Genomic DNA, 22877 nt, shown 5'->3' with positions numbered 1-22877 from the left:
CCACCGGTGCAGTGCACCACCTGGTACACATGCGGGCTCAGGAAACAGATCTGAGTAGAAGAAACACAGGTGGAGAGTGGTTCCAAGAAGGAATGCCGAATTTCGATGGAAAGTCTGGAAACATTGCTGGAAGAGACCGCGGCATCTCAATGGGGGCCCCGCGCGGGGAAGCGGAGAGTGAGGTCGGTGCGGCTGTTTGCTGAGGTCAGAACCAGGCAGGCGCAGTTCTGGGCCCCGGGCCCACAACTCTGCAGCGCACCGCTCAGGGGTCCTGCCCTAGGTTAAAAAGGGTCATCTGTGTGCGGTAGAGGGCGGGAGCGAGGAGAGGCTGCTTCAGCGGCGCTGTGGGTCCCGAGGTCTCACCCGGCGTGGGGAAGGCTCTTTATTCGCTAGAGTGAAACTGGCCGGCCTCTGATCTGCAGGGAACAGGACCCTCGCCGCATCACTGGCTGGGAGCGGTGGCGGAGCTGAGGTCGTGAAGGACAGGGGCGGGCGCGGGGGGCGGCGGGCTAGAGGACCCGGGAACGGAGGGGGAGACAGAGGACCGGGGGTCGAGGTGGGCCCGCCGCGCTCCGACCCTTCCCTCTCCGTGTCCCGGCCGTCTGCAGCCTCAAGGAGACGACCGTTCTTGGGTCCTCCGACCTCCCGGGAAGGGAGCCCAAAGAGCGGCCATCGCTGCGGTGGCCACCGAAGGGGGGCGCAGAGTCCTCCTCAGCCTCGAGGAGACGGGGGAGGGGGCTAGGGAACCCGTCCCGCCCCGCCCCGGGACCTCCCGCCCCCCAGGCCGAGGGGCGCGCCCATTGGCCGGCCGGGCTCCGCGCGCCGCGCCCATTGGCCGGCCGCCGTGAGGAGCACGCGGCCACCGTGGCGGGCGCGCAGTCGGAGGGCGGCGGACTGGCCGACGGGCCGAGGGCTGCGCGGGCCGCGCGGCGGGCATGGCGGGTGCGGGGCTGCGGGCGGCCGCTCGGCGCTGGCTGCCGTGCAGGGGCCACGGCGGGCCGCGAGCCGCGTCGTCCTCGCCCTCCTGCCCTGGCTGCGGCCCCCCGGGTCCCGGCGCCCACTGCCCCGGTGCCCCGCGCCCCGCGCCCGCCCCGGCGCCCGCCGGCGGCGCCGAGCTCAGCGCGCACCTGTGGGCTCGTTACCAGGACATGCGGAGATTGGTGCACGGTGGGTGAGCCGGAGTGGGATGGGCGCCGGGGGTGTATCCGCGCGGCGGCCGGCGCGCGCCCAGGCGACGGACAGACCAGCGGTCCCGAGCCGGCCCGGGCGCCGCTCTTCGGGGAAAGCACCCTGGTGAGGCTCGCCGGGGCCCCGGAGCCTGAAGGCCGAGCAGCTTTTCGGGAGAGGCTCCCACTGGTCGTCCCGGGGCCCTCTAGGGACGCCCCGACGTCCGGAGGCAGACGGGCCGACGGGAGTTTTGTTCCCTGGCTCCGTCTGCAGGATCTCGGGGTTCCCGAAGCGGCCTCCGGAATGCGGAGCCCCCACCGTCTTTCCTGGCGACCCCGTCTGCCGGGATGCTGCGGCGGAAATGCCCCTACCCCTTGTTCTCTTAGCGGCCCTTAGTTGGGGCGGGAGCTCCAGGGACAAAGCCGGCCGGCGGCGCTGCCCAACCTAAGCGGACGCGGACTAGACTTTGCAGACATCTCTGGATTGCCATCCGAGGTCCGGGGCACTCTCAGCCCAGGAGGGGAAGGTGTTGGTTGGAGAAACGAGACCAAGCCACCCCAGGGCCCTGGAGTCCACAAGGGTGGCTTCATCCTTGGCCGGGACACTGCAAAATGGGCTGATGAGCCTGCGGCCTCCCCCCAGAGAGGCTAGGCTTCCTGTGTTCTCTCCCACACCTACAAGGCAGGCTCCTCGGGTTGCCCTACAGAAGGTCTTCTCCAGACCCAGAGCAAACACAAATCCTTAACAGCATCCCAGGCCTGTCCTGTCCACTGAAGGTGGGGGGGGGGGGGGGGGTGCGGTGCGGGGTCCTGACAGAGGTCCAAGGCCTTCAGAACCACTATTCTGCCTTGGGCTTCTCAGGTGAGTCCTGTCCAGCTCTCCACACAGCTAGAGTGGAGGCTCTAATCATCTGGAATCTTCCAGACAGGGATGGGATGAGAGGCTGGGATGCCCTGATGAGGCCAGAGATCTGAGAGTGCCTGATATTGGTCCCCACCCCCCGCCCCACACCCGCCCTGGGGCTCTTTTCTCTTCTGCGGCAGGCATACGTGGTTTGGGCTTGACCCCTATCACTGACCAGCAGGGTGGCGTTCAGCAGGCCTCAACCCTCTTGGACCCTCAGAGTCTACAGTGTAAAACACAAACCCACAACACAGGGCTGTGGTGGAGACACAGAAGGAACCAGGCCTGGAAAGGGCAGGGGAGCTTCTAGAGGAGCCCCCAAGGGTGATGCGGCTTTCATTGGTAAGACAAAGTGGCCCTGTCTGGAAGATTCCAGATGATTAGAGCCTCCACTCTAGGTGTGTGGAGAGCTGGACAGGACTCACCTGAGAAGTCCAAGGCAGAATAGTGAGGAATTGTGGTTCTGAAGCCCTTGGACCTCTGTCAGGACCCCGCCCCTCCCACCTCCACCCCCCCACCCCCCCCTTCAGTGGACAGGACAGGCCTGGGATGCTGTTAAGGATTTGTGTTTGCTCTGGGTCTAGAGAAGACCTTCTGTAGAGCAACCTGAGGAGCCTGCCTTGTAGATGTGGGAGAGAACACAGGAAGGCCTGCTGGGCTTTGTCACACCTGGCTCACCTGGATCTTAAGATAGTCACAGAGCCACCCAAGCTCCTCTTGATGTGAAAGCATCATTTCCAAGATGCTAGGATGAGCCAGACTGGCACCCCTGAGTCCTAACTCATCCCTCTTGACTGGGTTTTCTGGGGGACATTCTGGGCATTGAGGTATGCCTTGGGCTAATGCCTGTGGGCAAAACTTTGCCCAGGAGCCAGGCCCCAGCCCAGTGCCTCCCTGCCAGCATGGGGACACTGAAAGGCTAGGCCTAGGGGCAGAGTGGTTAAGGCAAGTAGAGTGACCCGAATTTTAATCTTAACTGCATTGCCTACCGCTGGATGGTTTAGAGCAAGTGACTTCACCTTCCTGAGCCCATTTCTTCCTCTGGATGATGGATGAATAAGTAGGACCACCTCACAGGATTGGAGTAAGGCTTGAACAGGATGAGCCTCTAAGGCACCCATCAAGTGCACCCAGCAACAGCTGGGAGGAAGGCACCCACAGTGAGTCTTACAGCTGCCGTGGGGAAGAGTTGGCCCTGGAGCCTGGGGCAGGGGTGGGAACTGGGAACTGAGAAGAGGAAAGGAGGGTGAGGTCTGCACAGTGAGCCCAGTGAACTTGGGAGGCCAGTGCAGGTGAGGAGTACATCCTCCTCACCTGGCCCTGTGCGCCACCATACTCCCGTGGAAAGGAGTGGACCTTGTGGCCCCCAGAGCTGTGCTTTCCTCCGTCCAGAAATCACATCAGGAGGCCAGACCCCGTGGGCTGCTTCCCCATCCTGCTTTGTTCCTCAGAGGATTGTCCATCCTGGGAACATTTTCAAGGACAGAGGCGGAAGCCTGGTCTTGGCTAGAACTCTGCCGGCAACAAGGGGCTACGCTGCCAAGCAGATCCCTCCCCTCCCCCCAGTAGCCCTGGGGGGCTACTGGACTTGGTGCCCAGGAACTCAGGACCGTGGGGAGAGCAAGGCCCAGTGACATCAGAGGCCTAGTGACATCAGAGGGGCATCTCACAAGCATTTCCCTAGAGAGCTGAAGGCAGCTGAGTCTCATGTGCATCCAAGTGAGGAGTGTTCTGTCTTCACCCACGAGTCTGTGAAACAGCTGCTCTGTGCCAGGCTTAGGTTGGCCTGGGGCCCCTAGAGGAACCAGCCACACTTGTTCCCCCACCCATACCCTGCACTTTGCTCCAAAGGAAAGGGGGTAGGGTGGAACCCGTGTTCCAAAGGGGCCTCCAAGGCAAATGCTCAGAGCGTGGGAGCTCATCGGTGTTTGCCTCTGTGCACAGGCAGCTGTGTGGCTGAGGGTTTCTGCTTCAGGATTGTGCCTTGTTGTGGCTGAGACAGGAATTCCTTGGAGGCTTGGGCTGTGGGTGCGGGCCTTAGCCACAAGCTAGTGGTCTCAGGAATGGGGCCACCTGGAGCCCCTGCAGGGCGGCGTCCTGTGTACCTAATCCCACCTGGTCCCCTCTCTCGCAGCCCCTACTCCTCGAGTGATGCAGGGAGATCCGGGACGGGGAGGTGACAGGCTTCAGAGGCCCGTGGTTCATTTAATCCTACGTTGGCCCATGGTTCATTTAATCCTACGTTTGCCGGGTGCAGAGCAGGAATGCCGCACAGAGCACATTCAACATGACCTCTCCATAATTCTGTAGGTTGGCACGATTTTGATTCCGCCTTGAGAAATAGGGAATCTGAGGTACAAAATGTGAGGTAACTTTTCTGAGGTGCCAGTTGTAAGAGGGGGTATTTGGCTTGGTCTCTCTGACCTCAAAGCCCAGGCCCTTTCCCCATTCAACTCCCCTACTGTACAGATGGGGAAACCGAGGCAGATAAGCCTGAGACCCCTTCATCCTCCTCTGCCTCCCTAGGACCCTAGAGCCTACTCTGCACGGTGTCCCACTCAACCTGACCATAGCAGCCAGGGACTTGGGGTGGCCATGACCACATCCCCAGAAGGGAGCAACCTGGGTACTGCCCCGCAGCCCAACATCACACGTCCTGCCTGTCGTAATTAGCAATGTTCCCTGGCCAGAAGCAGCAAATGTCATTACGTGGACTGGCGGGCTGCTGAAATCCGATTAGAGGGGCCTCACTCCACAGGCCGTGGCAGGTGCTCAGACCCGGGAAAATGAGCGACAGAAGAGCTACCCCATACTCCCCCCTCCCCCAACTCCTATAATGTTCCTCAGTCCCAGCCTGAGCTTCAGGCAGGGTGGAAAGGGCCCAAGCATAGCCATGGGTCCAGTGGGGCTTATGAGAGCCTGGAGGGGACGTGGGCTCAGTTCACCTGGTGGGCTGCAGGCAGAGGTGTAACCCAAGACCCAGAGGTGGGAGATCCAGCCGTGGTCTTGTCCCATTGCCAGCTCTGCCTTACCCCAACCACATGACCCTGGGCAAGTGGCATTTCTAAGCCTCAGTTTGACCATATGCAGCCTTGGGCTAAGATTGCCCATCTTGGGTGGTTTCATGAGGCTCCCAGAGCTGGGCACCTGAAAGTGCTTGGTGACCATTTGCTGCTTCCGTGTTCATCTCATCATACCTGCATCTCCTCCCTCCAGACCTCCTGCCCCCCGAGGTCTGCAGTCTCCTGAACCCAGCAGCCATCTATGCCAACAACGAGATCAGCCTGCGTGATGTCGAAGTCTATGGCTTCGACTACGACTACACACTGGCCCAGTACGCAGATGCGCTGCACCCTGAGATCTTCAGTGCCGCCCGCGACATCCTGATTGAGCACTACAAGGTGAGGCTGGCCGGGCAGATGGCCCAGGCCCCGGGGGAACCTCAGGCTGAGTCACGGAGGTCCCCTGAGGCAGCTGCCCAGCCAGAGGTCTGGCACTGCCACTGGCTCAGGCGTGGCGCACTTCCCCCCGACAGTACCCAGAGGGGATCCGGAAATATGACTACGACCCCAGCTTTGCCATCCGAGGCCTCCACTACGACATTCAGAAGGTGAGTGGCTAGGCCATGTTCTCCGCGGGGCCCCTCCTGACTGGATGTGCATCAGCACTACTTCCTTAGCCCCCATCCTCTATAAGGGGCTACCCCTGGCCTCACAGCTGTAGCTTCGCGGGCACTTAATCCCCTTGGTACCTTCCAGCTGGGGCTTCAGCACAGGGACTGGAAGAGGCTGGCTTGGATGAATGCAAGCCCCTTTCTTACCACCCATCCCATTCCCCTGGTGCTCCCAGAGCCTTCTGATGAAGATTGATGCCTTCCATTATGTGCAGCTGGGGACGGCCTACAGGTCAGTGCAGGCTGCCCTGCCTGACCCTGCTGTCCCCCCACCCCCTCAACCTGCATCTTACACCGTGGCCTCAGCTCAGGACCACTTCAGACTCATGATGTCTGTACATCCACCCAGGGGCCTCCAGCCTGTGCCTGACGAGGAGGTGATAGACCTATATGGGGGCACCCAGCACATCCCACTGTACCAGATGAGTGGCTTCTACGGCAAGGTACTTGCTCCGTCTAACACTGCCACTGGCCGGGGCAGGCAGCTCAGTGATCTCGCTGTGGGTGCCCTCACCCTGGTGGGCTGGCTCACCCAGCAGGTAGTTTCCCTCTACCAGTGTCCCAAGGGACACTGGTCTCCAGGGCGAGGGGCGGTAGGGATAGAGGGGCTGCTGAGGTGGCTGCTCCCTCCACAGGGTCCCTCCATCAAGCAGTTCATGGACATCTTCTCACTGCCGGAAATGGCACTACTGTCCTGCGTGGTGGACCACTTCCTGAGTCACGGCCTGGAGTTTGACCAGGCACACCTCTACAAGGATGTGACAGTGAGAACATTGGGCCTGCCTCTCGGGGTGGCAGGGAAGATCAAGTCAGCCACAGCGGGGCAGGCCTTCTTGGCCCCACTGCACCCTCACAGTCCTTCTCCTACCCCCAGGATGCCATTCGAGATGTGCACGTGAAGGGCCTCATGTACCAGTGGATCGAACAGGATATGGGTAAGGGTAGACAGTAGCCCTGCTGCGGCTTTCTGGGCAGGGGGCCGGGCTGGCCCTCACAGACCCATCTCCCTGTTAGAGAAGTACATCCTGAGAGGGGACGAGACCTTCGCCGTCTTGAGCCGCCTGGTGGCCCATGGGAAGCAGCTCTTCCTCATCACCAACAGTCCTTTCAGCTTCGTGTGAGCTGCCTGCGGTGGGGAGGTGGGGGGGGTGGGGTCCTGGGGGGAATGGGGTAGGGCCCAAGGAGGGGCCTGCCTCAGCCCACCTGCTGCCTGTTCCACTTCTGCCCAGGGACAAGGGGATGCGGCACATGGTGGGTCCTGACTGGCGCCAGCTCTTTGATGTGGTCATCGTCCAGGCAGACAAACCCAGCTTCTTTACTGACCGGCGCAAGTATGGGCCTAGCAGGGGTGATGAGGGTGGGGAGCGGGCACTGGCCTTTGCTCGCCACCCTGTGTGCTTGGGGTGGGGACACCCCCTTGTCAGCACCCAGCCCATGTGAGCAGGTGGCCTTTGCAGACTGAGGAGGTGCCTGCCTCTGGTCCTGCCCTAGACTGGAATCCAAGCCCTTTACCCCTCTGCCTCCAGGCCTTTCAGAAAACTTGATGAGAAGGGCTCCCTGCACTGGGACCGCATCACCCGCCTGGAGAAGGGCAAAATCTACCGGCAGGTGAGTGCTATCTGGGTGGCCTAACCATAGCCCCAGGCTGTGGAGGGGTCAGTAGCACAGCCTCCTGGGCCCTGCCCAGCCACCACACATCTGCCGTGGCTCTGCCCCCTTGCACCATTTCCAGGGGCACCAGGGAATGGCTCTCAGGACACAGGCCTGGTCAATTTGCCTTCATTTGAATTCCAAGTTTACTGCTCGATAGCAGAGGGAGTCTGGCCAAGTCACTTGGCCTCTCTGTGCTTTGCTTTTTCTCATCTATAAAAGAAGTATAATGTAAAAAAAAAAAAAAAAAAAGTATGTTCTACTTGAATTGTGGTGTACAAGCCCTTAGATGGGCCAGGCATTTACTGAATACCCACTAAACAGCAATGTCATTACTTGGGGCTGACCACTCTGCTACAGCCAGTCAAGCTGGCCAGAGCAGCTCACGGGCCCTTGGGGAAGACCCCCTTTCCTGGCTGGTGGCTAGGAAAATGAGAAGGGGGCCCAGTGCTGGGGGTTGTGTGGTGATTAAGGAGCAGGAGGTGATTAAGGCATTTGGCCCTGGATGGAATGCGGAAATCCTGGCTGAGCTGGGCTTCTTGAGGGTGGGGGTTCCAGGGGTTGGGGGGAGGGAGGAAGTCAGTAGTTGGGTCGGGAGCAGCCTGGGGTATCCAGGGCAGCGGCCCGGCCTGTAGACAGTACTCCTACCTGGGTGGCACCCAACTCTCCATGGCCCCCTTAAGCGCAGGCTCTTACCCTCAGCTCTGAGGGCAACGCTCTCCTTTGTCTTGGCATCTTGGCTAATAACCCTGAGGAGGGTCATGTACCTTCGTGGGGAACAAGGGGAGTTTTTCTCCTTTGGCAGCTTTTAGCCTTTTCTTTATGCCTGATGATCTGAAGTTTCATTTTGTGTGTGTGCCCGATCCTGCTTGGTTCTCATCTTTCTTTATGCTCCCTTCCTGTCTCCCCTTGCTGGGGAGGCTGGAACCCAGGTTCCATCTTGCCTGACTCAGCACCTGTACCTCGAAATTTTCTCTTGGTTCAGGGCACATCCTCAGCGCTCTGCCCACTTGTATTTGACTCTACAGCCTCCCCACTTGAGCTTATTTCAACAATCCTTTCACGGCCCTGTGTCTGCCACGCCTTGCTTTCTCCCCCTACCACTAGCATGCACAGGCTCCTGTAGTGGCTCCTTTGCGCTGAGTGTGAATTCTGTTCATTTCTAGGGTGTGGGCTCCTGCCTCACTGGCTGCTGCACTTCCTGCTCTGAGCCCCCTGCCCCATTTTTCTGCTCTCCCGCGAGCTTCCTCTGTTGTGTTTGAGCTTGACTGCTTTCATCTTTTCTCTGGCTTTGGAGCAGGAGGGGCACATGGCTTTGCAGTGAGGTCTGCTGGGTCCCTCTGGGCCCAGGCCGGGGAGGACAGGAAGGGCTTTAGGGCCACAGGCTCGCTGCTGTGGTTTGTTTCCCACAGAGTGGGATCCCTGGGGTGGATGTGAGGCCACAGGGAGGGGAGGCCCAGGGCATCATGCCAGGCTGACAGACCTTCCTGTGGCAGGCAGACCCCCTTCCTGACTGTGAAGGGGGAGGAGACAGGGCCAGAGCCCGGGGACACTGAGGCCACGGGAAAGGGCAGCCCGGCATCCAGCTGGAGGGGCCGTGCTGCCCCTGGGGATTTGGGAGGAAGGTGGAGAACATGGCGTGGCTCTGGTAGTCCCGTGGTACGCTGTGCTCAGCGGTGCCCCCCCACCTCTCCCCAGGGAAACCTGTATGACTTCCTCCGCCTGACGGAGTGGCGTGGACCCCGTGTGCTCTACTTCGGAGACCATCTGTACAGTGATCTGGCGGTGAGGGGCGCAAGGCTGGGTGGGAGGGAGGGAGCCTGCTGGCTGATGCTGATCCCTGTCCTCCACTCCCCAGGACCTCATGCTACGGCACGGCTGGCGAACCGGTGCCATCATCCCCGAGCTAGAGCGCGAGATCCGCATCATCAACACGGAGCAGTACATGCACTCGCTGACGTGGCAGCAGGCGCTCACGGGGCTGCTGGAGCGCATGCAGGTGTGGGGGCACGGGGCGGCCTGGGGGGAGGGCAGGGCTGCCGCCCAGGCACACACCCAGCACCCACCCCGTCTCCCCCAGACGTACCAGGACGCCGAGTCGCAGCAGGTGCTGGCTGCCTGGATGAAGGAGCGGCAGGAGCTGAGGTGGGCAGGGTGGGGCAGGAAGGGCTCCCAGCCTCATTCCTGCTGTGCCTGCTCTAGTGCCCCATGTCTCTTCCTCAGGTGCATCACCAAGGCCCTGTTCAACGCTCAGTTTGGGAGCATCTTTCGCACCTTCCACAACCCCACGTACTTCTCACGACGCCTCGTGCGCTTCTCTGACCTCTACATGGCCTCCCTCAGCTGTCTACTCAACTACCGGGTAGACTTCACCTTCTACCCACGCCGCACACCCCTGCAGCATGAGGCACCGCTCTGGATGGACCAGCTCTGCACCGGCTGCATGAAGACACCCTTCCTTGGCGACATGGCCCACATCCGCTGAGGGCACCTTTATTGTCCAGAATAGGTCCTCACCCCTCCTGCCCCGCCTATGCTGGGCGTCGTTCCAGGGCGGGCAATAAAAGTGGTCTCCCTCCTGCTCGTGCCTCTGTTCGGTCCTAGATGCATCACTTGACCGTGAGGATCCGCTGGGTGTCCGGGAAGTCCTCCTCCAGGAGTGAGTCCTGGGTAGGGGGGAGGACCGCTTGTGGCTGGGCTGATCACCAGGCCCTGGGGTCCCCTTCTGTCATCGCTCACCCCTCATACTCACATCGAAGGGCTCACAAAAGGCATCAGGGCTGCCGAAGACGGGGTTGGGAACAGAGACCAGGGTTGGGCTGGTTCCTTCCTGCCATGAAGAGAAGTCATCCTCAGCATCATCTTCCGCCTGGAAGAGAGGTATGTGGTGAGGGGCCTCGAGCAAGATCCGTGGACCCAGACACCCCCAACATCCCTCCCCCCTGCCCCCCAACACAGCTCTACCTGGAAGGTGGAGAAGCCAAAGCCCGTGGCCTGGCCTCGGGCACGGAGGTAGAAGGCCCCAGCCACTAGGCCAAGCAGTGCTCCAGCAGCCACTACGGCCCCCACACCTGCCACCACGGGTGGACCCTCAGGCGCCACCGCTGCCTGCTGCAAACAAGGAGAGCGTCAAGGCCAGGACCGTCTCCTCACCCCTTGCTGTTCTGCCTGTCGTCCTCCCCACCCCTCACCAACTCACAGGTTGTAGGGGAGCCAGGAGGGGCCTGGCCAGAGCATGGATGATGCCGTTGAATGCCATGATGTCCCACACGACGACGTGGCTAACCACGACCGCCCCTGGGGCCTGTAGGGAGACCAGAGTCAGGCCTGGTGAGTGTGTGAGGGCCAGAGCCAGCAGGGGAAGTGCAGTAGCAAAACTCACCACAGGGGCCCAGGAACTGTTGTCAGGGCCCACAGCACTGAAGAAGAGGCTGAGGCCCGAGTGGGCGGGGAGCACAGTATCCTGGCTGGCATTGGTGCTCAGGAAGGTGGTGTTGGAGGCATGCAGCTCCAGGTCTGGGCCGCTCAGCGTCTGTAGGCAAAGCAAGGCCTGTTAGCCCAGGCCAGCTGGAGGCATCAGCATTGGGCCTGGCTCTGTCCACGACCCCCACTGGTTACCATGTTGTCCACGAAGCCTTCATTAACAGGGACAAAGAGTGTCTTATAGGTGAGCTCATCGTCCAGGAAGTCCAGGAAGTCCAGACCCCGAGGGGTGGCATTGGCATAGCCAAGCAGCATCTGGAAGAGGGAAAATAGGACTGTGGGCAGGGTCCCTCCCCAGGGACCCAGCTACCCACACCCTCAGCCCTGAGGCTGGGCCCCTGCACACCCCATAGAAGGTGGAGAAGTTGGCCGTGGCAGCCAGTACGTCGAGCAGCTTCCCATTGCAGATGCTTGTCCCATCACCCACAAAGCCTTGGCGGCACCGGCAGGCCACATCTGCGGGATAAGCAGTTGGGTGGGTCAGTGGGAAGGGGCTGAGCCAGGGCATGTGTTGGGGGGGTAGGGGAGGCTGTACCTTGCTCGCGGTAGCAGTAGGTGTCCCAGCGCTCTGAGTGGTTCTTCCGGAGGCCCAGGCTGATGACGCCCACCTGCCCACCACCACAGTCTGCCGCAGGGAAGACGACCGGGTGGGCAGCCGAGCCGTTGGCCAGCCAGCCCACACGGCACAGGTGGAAGCCGAGCTGTAGGGGCAGAAGGAGATGCTGAGACCAAAGGCCCAGCTCGAGGGGGCACCCACGGGCTTGGCTCCAGATTCCTAAGCCCCACACACCTTCTGGGCAGCAGAGAGCTGAGGGAGAGAAGCAAGAACAGCTCCCTGGGCCCCACACGCTGCCTCGGCCTCTGAGAAGTTTAGGCCGTAAGGGCCGCTGGGGGCCTGGAGGTGGAAGACACCAGCCTGTTTCTCTGCAGAGGGAGGGAGGCGTGATCAGCCCAGCAGCACCGAGGTAAAGCAGGGGCACCGGGAGCGGGCAGGGAAGCACACCCTGGAAGTGGAGGTCAGTGCACACAGCATCCACGTGACAGGGTGGTGGCTGGCCCAGGCAGCGGTCCACGGGCGGCTCAGGCTCCTCCAGACACTGCAGTCCGTCACCCACGTAGCCAGCATGGCACACACAGCGCCTCGTGTTCTGGGGCGGGAGAGTGGGCAGGTGCTCTTCAGGGACCTGGGGGGGAGGGTGGGGGGCTGCTCTGTGGAGCCTCCCCACCCTGCCGCTCAACTCCCCGGCTGCTCACCGGGCCCGTGTTCAAGCAGTCGGCATGCTCGCTGCAGCCCCCACGGTGGCCGTCTGCACAAGGGTCGCGGGCCCGGCAGCTCCAGCCGTCGCCCTCGTAGGCAGGCAAGCAGGTGCAGGTGACCACTGTGCCTGCTTGGCTGCAGGTGGCGTGCTCGCTGCAGCCGCCATGCCCATCCCGGCACAGGTCCGCCACTGCGGGCAGGGAGAGAGTGGCAGGCCCCGGTGGCAGGGGGGGAGGGGGCCTCACCACCTCACACCTGCCCACCACTCACCTGTGCACGAGCGGCCATCCCCTTCATAGCCCAGGCCGCACTCACAGCTGTTGCCCGCGCGGCACACGGCCTCGGGCGCACAGGGCGGGGCACACACAGGCTGCAGCTCTGTCCCCCAGGCATCCCCCGCATATCCAGGTTAGGAGCTGCCCTCCTGGGTGCCCCTGGGCCCCCTCCCACCCACCCTCAGTGGCTCCACCTGAGTGTGTGGTCGGGGCACATGCCACTACACGCGAGCATATAAAAGCACTCAGGTGGACACAAACACAGACAGCACTCACTCAGCTGCACCTCACAGCTTGGCCCGGTCCAGCCCTCATCACAGAAGCAGGAGCCAGAGCCCCCAAGGCCCTCGTCACAGCGGCCATGGGAGGTGCAGCGGCAGGCTGGGGAGAGAGATCAGCAGGCTGATGGGGTTGGCGTGTGGGCCGTGGGGCTCAGAGGGCAGGGTCGGACAGGGTGGGGCAGGGAGCCCACCTTGGCACTGGGGCCCAAAGGCACCCGAGGCACAGAGTTCACACGCTGTCCCTGTAAACCTCGAATGGCACTGGCACTGCCCGCTGCCACTCATGCCGTCCATGCACACGCCGTGGCCACCACAGGGGCTGCTGGCGCCACCAGGGCAAGCTAGTGGAGAGGTGAGAGAAGTGAGGTGGGGCCAGGGCTCTCACTGGACCCCCACCACAGGCAGCCCCAGCCCAGCCACACCGTCCGTCCTGTACCCGGGGCAGTCGAGCCTCCTCCGGAAGCCACAATCCACCCAAGTCCCCTCACAGGTGAGAATCCCACAGATGCCCACCCAGCCTCTCAGAGCACTCTCTCCTGGCCAAATCCATTCACCACCCAGACCTGCCCCGGCCCCACCACCCCAACATGTTTTATCCGGAGCAGTGGCTGGAGCTGTGCCAGAAGAGCCAGCCAGCGACACTCACGACCTTGGGACACTCACCTCGGCACTCGCTGCCATAGTGACCAGGGCAGCAGCTGGGCTTCCAGGTGGTGGTGACACAGTTGCGGTGGCAGCCCCTGCCCAGGCCTTGGGGCTGACCCCAGAGGCTAGACCGGGCCCAAATGCTGCGCAGTGCCAAGGAGTGCAGTGGAGGGGACGTCCAGAACTTTGAGTAGTACCGCCAGCAGGTCTCAGGACTGCCCTGGGCCAAGAGGAGTCAAACAGCCCTGGAGTCCCTGGGCCCTGCCTGAACCCCCACCCAGCTTCCAGGCCCTTACCTGCTCCCGTGAGCCCTCAGGACAAGGCGGTTCTAGCCCGCAAATGCTACAGATCTTCTGTAAAGAACAGAGGCCAACACGGCAAGATCAGATGGATGGATGAGACGGGTCCCTTGGCTAGGATCCCTTGCCCCTCCTCCTCTGACCTATGGCCTCCCTCACCAGCCGCAGAGGTCGAGTCTCAAAGCGGTCACAGCGGGCACCAAGGCCAGGTGGCTCCAGCAGCTGGTCGATGCCATAGGCCAGGCCACCCTCAAAGGGAAGGTGCCGCTGCATGATGCGGGCATCCTCCTCACCCACGGTGAGCTCACCCTACAGGCGGAGAAGGGAGAGTACACTGGGTCACAGGTGCACTGTGGCCCCCCAATGCCAGAGCCCCTGCCTCCTGCTTCCCTCATCTGAGTCCTCTCCTCACACTCACCGGCCGGACACGGCTGCAGGAGAAGGAGATGGGGGTCCCATGCATGGTGCGGAGTGGGCCCAGGTTGGGCAGGTCAGATGCCAAGGCCTGAGCAGAAGGGGCTACGGTTGGAGCCAGGCAGGTAGGCTGGGTGGCAGGCAGTGGGGACCAAGGACTGGGGGTATACCCACCTCAATGTTGCGAATCACATGGCCCCGCAGAATGGCTGCCAGCTTGTCACGGTGGTCTTCATGGTACAGCCAGGCCTGGCGATCAGGTGGCAGGGCTTGCAGGGCAGAGTCTGTGGGCCACAGCATTGTGAGGGGCCTGTGGGCTGCATCCTGAAGCAGAGGCAGGAGGCCAGCCACCTGGCAAGGAGAAGCAGAGGTGTGACACTCAGAGACCGGTGGGCGGAGGTAGGGGGCTGGACCACAGAGGCCAGGAAGGGGCTCCAGGGACCCAGGGGGCCTTCCCGCCAGCCACATTCTTGGCTGTAGCCAGATACACATGGACGTATGTGCAGGGATAAGCTTGCACACACCTGGACTACTTTCAGGTACGTGGACACACATAAGCATACCCTTGTGCTCACACTGGGAGGCTCACGTACACAGACGGCCTGTACGCACACAAAGGACAGGCTTACACATGTAAGGGTGCAGATAGGTGAATATACACTTACACATTTGTCACACACACACACACACACAGGCACAAATGCACACACTGACAGGCCTACCCACGGGAGCAGTACCTTCACGAGGCCGCTGAAGATCTTGTAACCAAAGCTCTCAGCAGCGGCGGTGACGTTTCTCTGTGGAAAGGCACCTGTGAGCCTTGAGGTCAGGCAGGGAGGGAGCATCTGAGGCCCCCAGCAACCTGCTCGGTAAGCCCCCAGGCCTGTGCCCAGGTCATACCCGCAGGATAGGGGCAACGTCAGGCTTCCAGTATAACACGTCCGGCGGCAGCAGGACTCGGTCGATGAAGTGCAGCACGCCATTCACAGCCTCGTGGTCACTGCTCACCACACGGGCGAAGTCATTGAGATAGATGCTGCCCTGGGGGTGGGGCCCAGGACTGAATGAAGCCGATTGGTGGAGTACTCATGCTGTGGGTGGGGCCTGAGGTGGGGCGGAACCTGCGTTGGGTGGGTCTTGGGGCAGAAGGTGGGCACGGTCAAGGCAGCAGGCAGCCAGGTGTGGCCGGTGGGAGTGGGGGTGGAGCCAGGCTCGGAAGGCCCGGGCCTGGGGGACAGGCCTTTGGTAGTGGGCACGGTCTGGAGCTGGTCTCCCCGTCACTAAGGCCCGCCCAGGCCCAGGGAGGTGAGGTCTTAACTGCGTGGGGTCAGAGCACAGGGGTCAGGGGCAGGGTCTCTGGGTCGTTTAGGGTGGGGGCGGGGCCCGGACCCACCTCCCTCTCGTGGATGCGCAGCGTGTGCCCTGAGAGCGTGGTGACGTAGCCCTCGTCCAGCAGCTCCTGGCTCCTCAGCTGCCGGCAGCCGACCACGTGGTAGCGGAACACAAGCTGGCGGTGGGCGCGAATCCGGGCCAGCTCATCCTGGAGTGGGGGTCCGGGAGGGTAGAGGGAGGCCCCTGATTGCTGCCTCTGCCCACGCCCCAGAATACCCACCCCTTCCTTCCCAACCTCGCTGCGGGTTGGGGAGGGCTGCGTTACCTGCGACAGGTTGCTCATTAGATCTGCGCGAGGCACAAAGACTGTGAAAGGCCCATCGCCCTTGAGCTCCTTGTATTCCTGCGGGGAGGGGGAAACAGCTTGAGTGCAGGAGGGGTAACTTTCGACCAACTCAGGGCTTCCATGGATCCTCCTGGAAAGACTTGGACTCTGAGAGACCAGAACAGCCAACCCCCTGACCAAATGAGAACCTGAAGGCCCAGAGACCGGTGGGACTGGCAGATCAGAGAGACCCAGGCCAGACTGAGGAATTGGAAGCCAGTTGGTCACTCACCAGGAGGTGGAGGCTGAAGAATGAGGCATGCCTGTCCCGAAGGAGCTCCTGGGGGGGGCGAGGATCAGCTCAGATTTTGGGTGGCCCCCATTCAGGGCCTGGTGCCTGTCCCAGCACCTGCAGCCCAAGGTCTGGCCAAGGCAGAGATGAGGAAAGGAAAGCCGGGGGTCTGAGCTAGGATTAGGATTAGTTTCATGGATCATAGCTGGGTCAGGCCCAGGTAGAGTCAGGGGTCAGGGTCAAGGTTAAGGCCAGGATCAGGATCAAACCTGGGGTCTTAATATCATGGGTGAGGCCCATGGGGAGGCATAGCCAAGGTTGGGTCAGGGGTCTAACTTGGGCATCATTACCAGGCCAACTCGGGCACGGCAGGTGAAGCCATCACCCACGGTATGGGCTGCGTCACAGGTACACGTCCTCTGGCCATCCCCTGTGCTTTTACACACAGCATAGGGGCTGCAGCCTCCATTACTCTGAGGCAGGGATAGGAGAGGGAGAGGCATCAGTGGCTCTCGGACTCCTCTGCCCCATCCCTGGGTAAGGGGCCACGAAGACCCCCGTCCAACCCCCAAAGCTCGGTTTGCTACTGATCAGTCAGACTGGAGCTTGTGGGAGGGCGGCTTACCCTTCGGAGGCCCTTGGGACCCTGATGGGGGCAAGGAAGGCTGGTTCCTGCCTCAGTCCCCTTCCCCTATGAAATGAGGTGGGGCTGGGCCCTGACCTGGGAGCAAGGGTCCAGGAGTTCACAGGTCCGGATGCCATCCCCACTGTAACCCTCACGGCAGCTGCAAGAGACCTGTCCCAAACCCTAATCAGTGCGGCTGCTGGGCCCCAAGAGCAGGCCAGCACCCTTGACAGAAGGAGCACCCCGCCTGGTCTGAGGGGGGCCCCACCCTACGAGGGAATGGCACAGTCCCAGTGTCCACCTCTGTTGTGCTGACCTGCTGGGGGCCTGTAGGGATACATTCAGCATGCATGTGGCAGCCCCCGTGGTGGATGAGACAGCTGTTAACTTCTGGGGGAAGAGACGCGGGGATGAGAGGAGGCCCTAGGCGGCCCTTCATCTATGCGATCAGGTACTCACCCCCATGCTCTCAGGGCCCCCCGTGGGCCCCTCAGCCTCTCCTAGTGTGACTCACGACACTGAAGCCAGACCCCTGGCCCCACGTACGCCCAGGGTAGGGACCCCAGCCTCACCCTGGCACAGCTCCCCATCTCCTGTGTAGCCATCCTGGCAGGTGCACGTCCGCTGCCCAGGCGCCACCTTGGTACAGTTGGCGTGAGGGGAACAGCCCCCGTGGTCACGGGCACAAGGGTCCACCTCTAGGGGCAGATGATCCCAGAGAGTTGTGAGGAACTGGCACAGGGACAGAGTGGGGACAAGGGAAGAGGATGTGGGAGAAAGGAAGAGGTCAGAGGGAAGGGCGGGCCCCGAGATGGGACTGGGATCGAAACTAGATTCAGAGGGACTGGAGAGGGCTCTGCAGGGAAAGCCACTGCAAATTTCAGGGTGGGGGCCCGGAGCATCCGTGTGTGACTGGACCTGAACAGTGGACGCCGTCGCCTGAGTAGCCCGCAGCACAGACACAGGCCGGGGCTGTAGCCAAGTCCTGTACGCAGCTGGGAGGGGTGGCAAGAGCTCAGCCTATGCCTGCCTGGCCCTTCCCTGCCCCCAGCACCCCTACCCACTTGCCCACCTGCCCCAGGCTGAGCTCACTCACTTGGCATTGGGATCGCACTTCTTTGGGCATTGAGGGCCGCTGATCTCTGGAGGGGTGAGAAGATGGTTCTGGTCATTTGGACCCAGGAACCACCTCCCCAGGAGTCACCCACCTCTCCCCCTTGAGGCCACTCACTCTGGTCACAGCGGGGGCCCTGCCAGCCCGCATGACAGACACAGCTTCCATCCCCTTGGAGCCCCTCCTGGCACAGCCCATGGGCACAGTTGCAGACTGGGAGCAGAACAAGGGGGGACAGGAGTTACCCAGTGCTCCCGTCCTGACCCTGCTGGTCCATCCCCGTGCCTACCGTCCTCCACCCTCTCCAGTCACCTCCGGCACAGGTGGGCCCATAGCGGCCCAGCTCGCACATCTCACAGGCTGTTCCATGGAAGCCCTCGTGGCAGTGGCACTCTCCGCTGCCCAGGAGCCGGTCCTGGCACTGCCCGTGGCCCGAGCACACACCACCCAGTCCCCCGGGGCACGGCTCACACAGCGTGCCGAAGAAGCCAGGGCAGCAGTCAGGCACCTGCAGGGAGGGGGCAGGGAGAGGCCGGGCACAGGCCAGATGTAGGGGGAGGGAAGTGGGGGGCGGGGCAATGTTGGAGGGGTGGGACGGGGACAGGCCACAAAGCCATAAAATGAAGCAAGTTGGAACCAGGGAGATGGCGGCTGCCTTCTACCACCCTCCCCGTGGCAGGGGCGAGGAAACGGAGCCTCAGGCAGGCGACAGCTGTGCCGGGTCTCACAGTGAGAGACAGAGCTGGGCCCAGCAGCTGCCCCTGGGGCCTGGTTGACAGTGTCTGGGCTGAGCCCCTTTCCCCTCTCCCCGTCCCTACTTCCTGGGGTGTGGCCATGGGGACCAACACTGGCCCCACTGACCTCAGACCTCTCCCCCTTACCCTCCCTCTGGGCCCTTGCCCCTCTGGCCTCAACCCTAGTCCAAGCGCAGCCTCTGCCTTTGAAATCTAGGCCAGGTTTCTCCCCTGGGCCTGCACTCCCACTTCCCCCTTTCTGGTTAGACTTGGGGGTGGGGGTGCCTCAAGGCAAACCTGGATCTTCTTGGCACAAGTGTAAGAACAGCCCCGGGAGAATGAGTAGCCAGATCGGTAGACACAGCTCTTCCTGGGAGTGTTCTGGAAACAGGGGCAGGCAAGGAGGGCTCAGCCCTTCGCTTGAGTAGGGGCAGACAGTGAATGGGGAGACAGACAATCAGGACAGACAGATATCAGTGGGTAAGACAGATGAGCAGGACAGCAGAAAATTAGGGAGGGATCAAGACAGGTAGACCTGATGAGGAGATGGCAGGCGGGACCCAGGCCTCGGGCTGCAAGTGAGTGAGGCCTCCTGGCAGACCTGGGCCTGGGCCTCCTGGCCTCTACCAGGGAGGTCAAGCGGCCCTTGCTGTTCCATTCCCCAGGCTTGGGTGAGCCGACTGACTGGGCCCTGCGGGCTCAGACACCTTGGGAGCAGAGAGCAGGCGAAGCTCAGAGCTGTGCTGGGCCCATCCTCACCTCCAGCTGGAAGCCCTGAGTGCAGCGGAATTTCCGGGTGCAGTTTATGCATTTCTCCTGCAGGGAGGGAGGGCAGAGCTTTCAGGTGGTCCTGGGACGGGGGGCCCCCCCAACTCACCTTCCTTCCTGTCCCATCCCTGACCAACTGCCCTGCCCTGCCAGCCAGGCCAGCCAGTACCTCCCAGTTCTGAACCCTCAGCTATCCTCTCCACTGGCCTCGGCCTCTCACCCGCAGGGACTCGGCATGGCTATGCAGGCAGCGGCTTGAGCCCACAGTCAGGACCCCCGACAGGCCAAACAACGAGCGGCCAGGGGCCTCCAGCACAGGGCCTTCCAGCGGCATGTGGTTCACCTCAGGCTGAGGAGGACAGTAGGAGGCTGAGTCCACCCCCCACACTTACCACCCTCACCTTGGGGCTACAGGCGTGGGGAGGGGGGGGTGGTCTCTGGAGCAGAGCTTGCAGGCTCCCAGCCCCCGACCCCCCGCAGACCTGGCCGCTATGGTTGTAGAAGACGAGCCAGTGGGCAGGGCCCAGGAGAGAGTTGCGGTGTCCCCCTTTCTGCAGGGATTCTGTGGAGAGGGCTTCCCCCAGGATCACGTGATGTCGCACTGTGTCTGCATCCTGGCAGAGAAGAAGCTCAGGGACCCCGGGGACCACCAAGTGCCCAGGACAGTATGTTCCACCTGCCCTGTCCCTTTGTCATAGGATGGGAAGCTCCCCCAGGTTTTCACCTTCCCCTTCAGTGGCCCTATCCCAGTGACCTCACCAGTATGCTGCTGTTTCCCTGGGCCTCCAGAGAACGGTTTGTGGGCACGAAGATGGTGTAGGCCGTGGCTGCCTCGATCTGGGGCACCAGGCTGTGGTGCTGGGGACAGGAGGCCAGGGTCACCAATGGGCATAATCCCCCTCAGTCCCAACCCCGGGGCCAACCACCTCCCTCCAGGCCCAGGGGAGGGCGCCCCGACCAGGCACTCCCCCTCTCTCCTCTGTTCTTTACCTGCAGCAGCTCCCGGAAGAGGTGGAAGGCAGGCACCGAGTCTAGCTGCTGCAGCAACCCCTGCCCGTGCAGTGCGTCCCCTCTCGGAGGCAGTAAGACCTGACGTGGAGCATAGGGGCTGGTCAGTATGTCAGTGCCCCTCAGCTTAGGATGTTCCCTGTGCACACCCCTCTGGCCATACCTGGCTGAGGACATGTAGGACACCATTGGTGGCAAGGAGGTCAGCCACATCCACGCTGGCATTCTGCACCCAGACCCTCTGGAAAACAGCAAGCAGGGCTCAGCCACAGGGAGTCACAGGTAGACACTTAAGAGCGGGTACAGCACCAACAGAGACTCTGCTGGGCACACAGGTAGCTACCGGTGGCCCCCAGCCTGGCCCAGACACCCAGAGAACCTACCAGATGGGTACACAGACCCACACCAGGACCCATGCACAAAAGGGACAGGTATGCACATGCAGAGAAAGACAAACAGACGGCCCCTGGCAGGGCAGTCACTGCTGGTCCCAAGACACTGTCCTGAGTATGCCCTCTGCCGGCCCTGTGGAGGTCGAGGGGACCTCAATCTCATCACCGGGGACCCCCTTCTGGGAAGTCCCCCACCATGTTCTGCACGACCCCCTCTCCTGCCCAGAGTTCACCACGTACCCCACTGATGTTGTGAATCTCCCAGCGTGTGGTGGGGCTCAGGGTGGCCACATCCTGCCCAGCCAGCCGGGCCAGCTCCTCCTCAGAGAGGGCACCCTGGAGAAAATGGGCCCTGTGGGGCACGGAACCAGGTTAGTGTAACCTACCCTGGGACTAGGCTCCACCCCAACAGGTGGACATAGGTCGTCAGAATGAGAACCTCTGGGGAGGGGCGGGATCTCACACAGAAGTCCCTTTCCCAACCCAGCTCCCTGCCCTGGCTGCCCACCTGACCAGGTGCGGTAGCATCCTTGGCTGCAGCCAGAAGGCCTGGTCCTCGGGGCTCAGCCTACGGATGGCAGACTCAGAGGGCACCAGGGCTGTGACTCGGCTGTCGGTAGGAAGAGTGATGCCAGCACTCTGTGCGCGTGGTGACAGGGGGGCAGGGGGAGTAATGAAGGCAGCCACCTGAGATTGCTTGCTCCCAGCCTGCAGGCCTGCCCCCACCTCCAGCTCTTGGAGATATTATGTGGCACCTCTGCATCCAGGGAGACCTCCTGGATTTGAGCCCCAACCCCAGTATTCTGCCCTGTCCTACCTTGATCCACTGGTAGAAGACAGAGAAGTGGGCATTTGCCTCCAGCTCCTAAGGGAAGGGAAAAAGCTGAAGTCATCAGTCTAGGGACAAACCCAAGCCCCCTCCTCACCAGGACCCTGAGCACTGCCTCTTCCCACCTGAGGTGTGTGAAAGGACCCCCCCCCCCACCGCCGCCCTGCCAGACACAGGGACCCACTCACCCGGAAGATGTCTCCGTAGCAGTTGAAGCCATCACCCCCATAGCCAGAGGGGCATGTGCAGACCCGCTGACCTCCCCCCACTGCTTGGCAGATGGCCTGAATTGCAGGTGGGGCAAAGAGACAGGGCCCTCCGTTCAGTACTCAGATGGCAAGCTGGACAGCACCCCATCTCTCTGTTCACCCTTATCATCTATCTTCCTGCTGCCTGCCTGTCTTGCTACTCAGCCCCACCATCTGTCTGTCCATCCAGCCAATCTGCATTCATGTTGCTCCTTTGGTATGCCTGGCCCTAGGTCTCCAAGGTCACTGAGCACTTGACATGAGTTATCCCACTTCATCATGACAGATGAGTTGGGAAAGCCCAGGGTTGAGGGAGCACCCAGGAGGAGACACCTGAACTGAGAGCAGGAGGAGCTAGCTGGGAGGCCTTCCAGAATACGTGGGCAGAGGTGCAGTGGTGTTAGAGCAGAATGAAGTCGGGACAGACAGCAATGGGCTCAAAAAGGCCACAAGAGCATAGAAGAGGGTAGGGGGCAAGGGAGGAGATGGGAGGCAGGGCAGGGGTTGGGGCCTTAAGAACAAGTGAAAGCTCTATACTGTGGACAAAGGGGTGACATGGTTTGGATTTGTGGCTTGGATTCCAATCCTGGCCATAGACAGGGACAACCAGAGAGCCTCCCCCAGGCTCCGAGCCCTCTCGCCCCCTCACCAGGTCATGGCAGCCACCGTTGCCTGCCCGGCAGGGGTCAATAGGACTGCACACATAGCCATCCCCTGCGAATCCCAGCTTGCAGGTGCACCGGCTCTGGAGAGGTTAGAAGCAGAGGGCCTTATCTCACCAGGGGCACGCCCCTCTCCTCCTCCACTCCCCAGCTGTCCATGGGCCTTATGTCCTGGGGAGCCTTGTTCAGACACATGGAGCTTCTCCAGATCAGGCTTCTGAGGCCCTGAGGGGAGGCTGGCTCTCCAGATGAGCCAACAGAAGTGATGGCATCGGCAGGGAAGCATCCATGGGGACTTGGTACCCCTCTGCCCTCAGGCCTGGGAGAGGTCAGCAACGTGTGGTGAGCAGGCAGGTGTTGGCAAGGCTGGCCCCAGGGCTGGCGGCACAGACCCACCTCTGACCCTGCCACCCTGCTCTGATCCTTCCCACTGAATGCCTGTGTCTTGGGCTTGTCCCCACTGCAGCTGAGTAGTGACACTCCCCAGATCTCAGTTGCCC

The 22877-nt window shown here is 61.9% G+C and overlaps 2 protein-coding genes across 11 annotated transcripts in view; one reads left to right on the top strand and one right to left on the bottom strand.

Annotated features, from left to right (window-relative positions):
- Positions 1-882: 882 nt before the first annotated feature.
- Positions 883-9974, top strand: NT5DC2 (5'-nucleotidase domain containing 2). 2 transcript variants are annotated; one of them, XM_043587550.1, is made up of 14 exons: positions 883-1167; positions 5287-5471; positions 5606-5680; positions 5920-5975; positions 6093-6186; positions 6379-6507; positions 6618-6678; positions 6758-6860; positions 6973-7074; positions 7270-7351; positions 9092-9178; positions 9252-9392; positions 9474-9538; positions 9617-9974. In XM_043587550.1, the coding sequence occupies exons 1-14, from the start codon at positions 936-938 to the stop codon at positions 9876-9878; spliced, it is 1674 nt and encodes a 557-aa protein (XP_043443485.1). In that variant the 5' UTR covers positions 883-935; the 3' UTR covers positions 9879-9974. The 2 variants fall into 2 exon arrangements, with proteins under 2 accessions (XP_043443485.1, XP_043443486.1); XM_043587551.1 differs by lacking the exon at positions 9474-9538 and having other exon boundaries at positions 921-1167.
- STAB1 (stabilin 1) overlaps positions 9853-22877 on the bottom strand; it is a 26792-nt gene continuing 13767 nt past the window's right edge. For 2 of the 9 annotated variants that reach the window (XM_043587541.1, XM_043587542.1), the window contains exons 26-69: positions 22365-22460; positions 21656-21751; positions 21456-21503; positions 21147-21277; positions 20879-20990; positions 20410-20487; positions 20229-20327; positions 19998-20096; positions 19721-19852; positions 19459-19587; positions 19230-19286; positions 18768-18851; positions 18049-18244; positions 17854-17949; positions 17719-17764; positions 17541-17617; positions 17195-17320; positions 16939-17012; positions 16719-16793; positions 16348-16470; positions 15998-16045; positions 15706-15783; positions 15442-15588; positions 14949-15089; positions 14786-14845; positions 14223-14399; positions 14053-14139; positions 13794-13943; positions 13632-13688; positions 13354-13555; positions 12882-13031; positions 12686-12790; positions 12405-12512; positions 12131-12324; positions 11880-12024; positions 11667-11800; positions 11412-11577; positions 11223-11332; positions 11012-11131; positions 10776-10925; positions 10593-10697; positions 10358-10504; positions 10160-10262; positions 9853-10079 (exon numbers count right to left, since the gene is read on the bottom strand). In XM_043587541.1, coding sequence (XP_043443476.1) covers positions 10003-10079; positions 10160-10262; positions 10358-10504; positions 10593-10697; positions 10776-10925; positions 11012-11131; positions 11223-11332; positions 11412-11577; positions 11667-11800; positions 11880-12024; positions 12131-12324; positions 12405-12512; positions 12686-12790; positions 12882-13031; positions 13354-13555; positions 13632-13688; positions 13794-13943; positions 14053-14139; positions 14223-14399; positions 14786-14845; positions 14949-15089; positions 15442-15588; positions 15706-15783; positions 15998-16045; positions 16348-16470; positions 16719-16793; positions 16939-17012; positions 17195-17320; positions 17541-17617; positions 17719-17764; positions 17854-17949; positions 18049-18244; positions 18768-18851; positions 19230-19286; positions 19459-19587; positions 19721-19852; positions 19998-20096; positions 20229-20327; positions 20410-20487; positions 20879-20990; positions 21147-21277; positions 21456-21503; positions 21656-21751; positions 22365-22460 — 4935 coding nt within the window. In that variant the 3' untranslated portion in view covers positions 9853-10002. Of the gene's footprint in view, positions 10080-10145; positions 10263-10357; positions 10505-10592; positions 10698-10775; positions 10926-11011; positions 11132-11222; positions 11333-11411; positions 11578-11666; positions 11801-11879; positions 12025-12130; positions 12325-12404; positions 12513-12568; positions 12791-12881; positions 13032-13353; positions 13556-13631; positions 13689-13793; positions 13944-14052; positions 14140-14222; positions 14400-14785; positions 14846-14948; positions 15090-15441; positions 15589-15705; positions 15784-15997; positions 16046-16347; positions 16471-16718; positions 16794-16938; positions 17013-17194; positions 17321-17540; positions 17618-17718; positions 17765-17853; positions 17950-18048; positions 18245-18767; positions 18852-19229; positions 19287-19458; positions 19588-19720; positions 19853-19997; positions 20097-20228; positions 20328-20409; positions 20488-20878; positions 20991-21146; positions 21278-21455; positions 21504-21655; positions 21752-22364; positions 22461-22877 lie in introns of those variants that run through there. The other 7 variants (XM_043587545.1, XM_043587546.1, XM_043587548.1 and 4 more) reach the window with 6 other exon arrangements.

The sequence above is a fragment of the Prionailurus bengalensis genome, chromosome A2, assembly GCF_016509475.1.
Source record: "Prionailurus bengalensis isolate Pbe53 chromosome A2, Fcat_Pben_1.1_paternal_pri, whole genome shotgun sequence".
NCBI lineage: Eukaryota > Metazoa > Chordata > Mammalia > Carnivora > Felidae > Prionailurus > Prionailurus bengalensis.
This window is presented reverse-complemented; position numbering and strand designations above follow the sequence as displayed.

Bases quoted from the DNA above. Each gene is read 5' to 3' on its own strand.
- NT5DC2 (XM_043587550.1), top strand. From the start codon at position 936: ATGGCGGGTGCGGGGCTGCGGGCGGCCGCTCGGCGCTGGCTGCCGTGC. The intron at 6,187-6,378 runs GTACTTGCTCCG...CTCCCTCCACAG, and splicing joins TGAGTGGCTTCTACGGCAAG to GGTCCCTCCATCAAGCAGTT. The intron at 9,179-9,251 runs GTGAGGGGCGCA...TCCACTCCCCAG, and splicing joins ATCTGTACAGTGATCTGGCG to GACCTCATGCTACGGCACGG.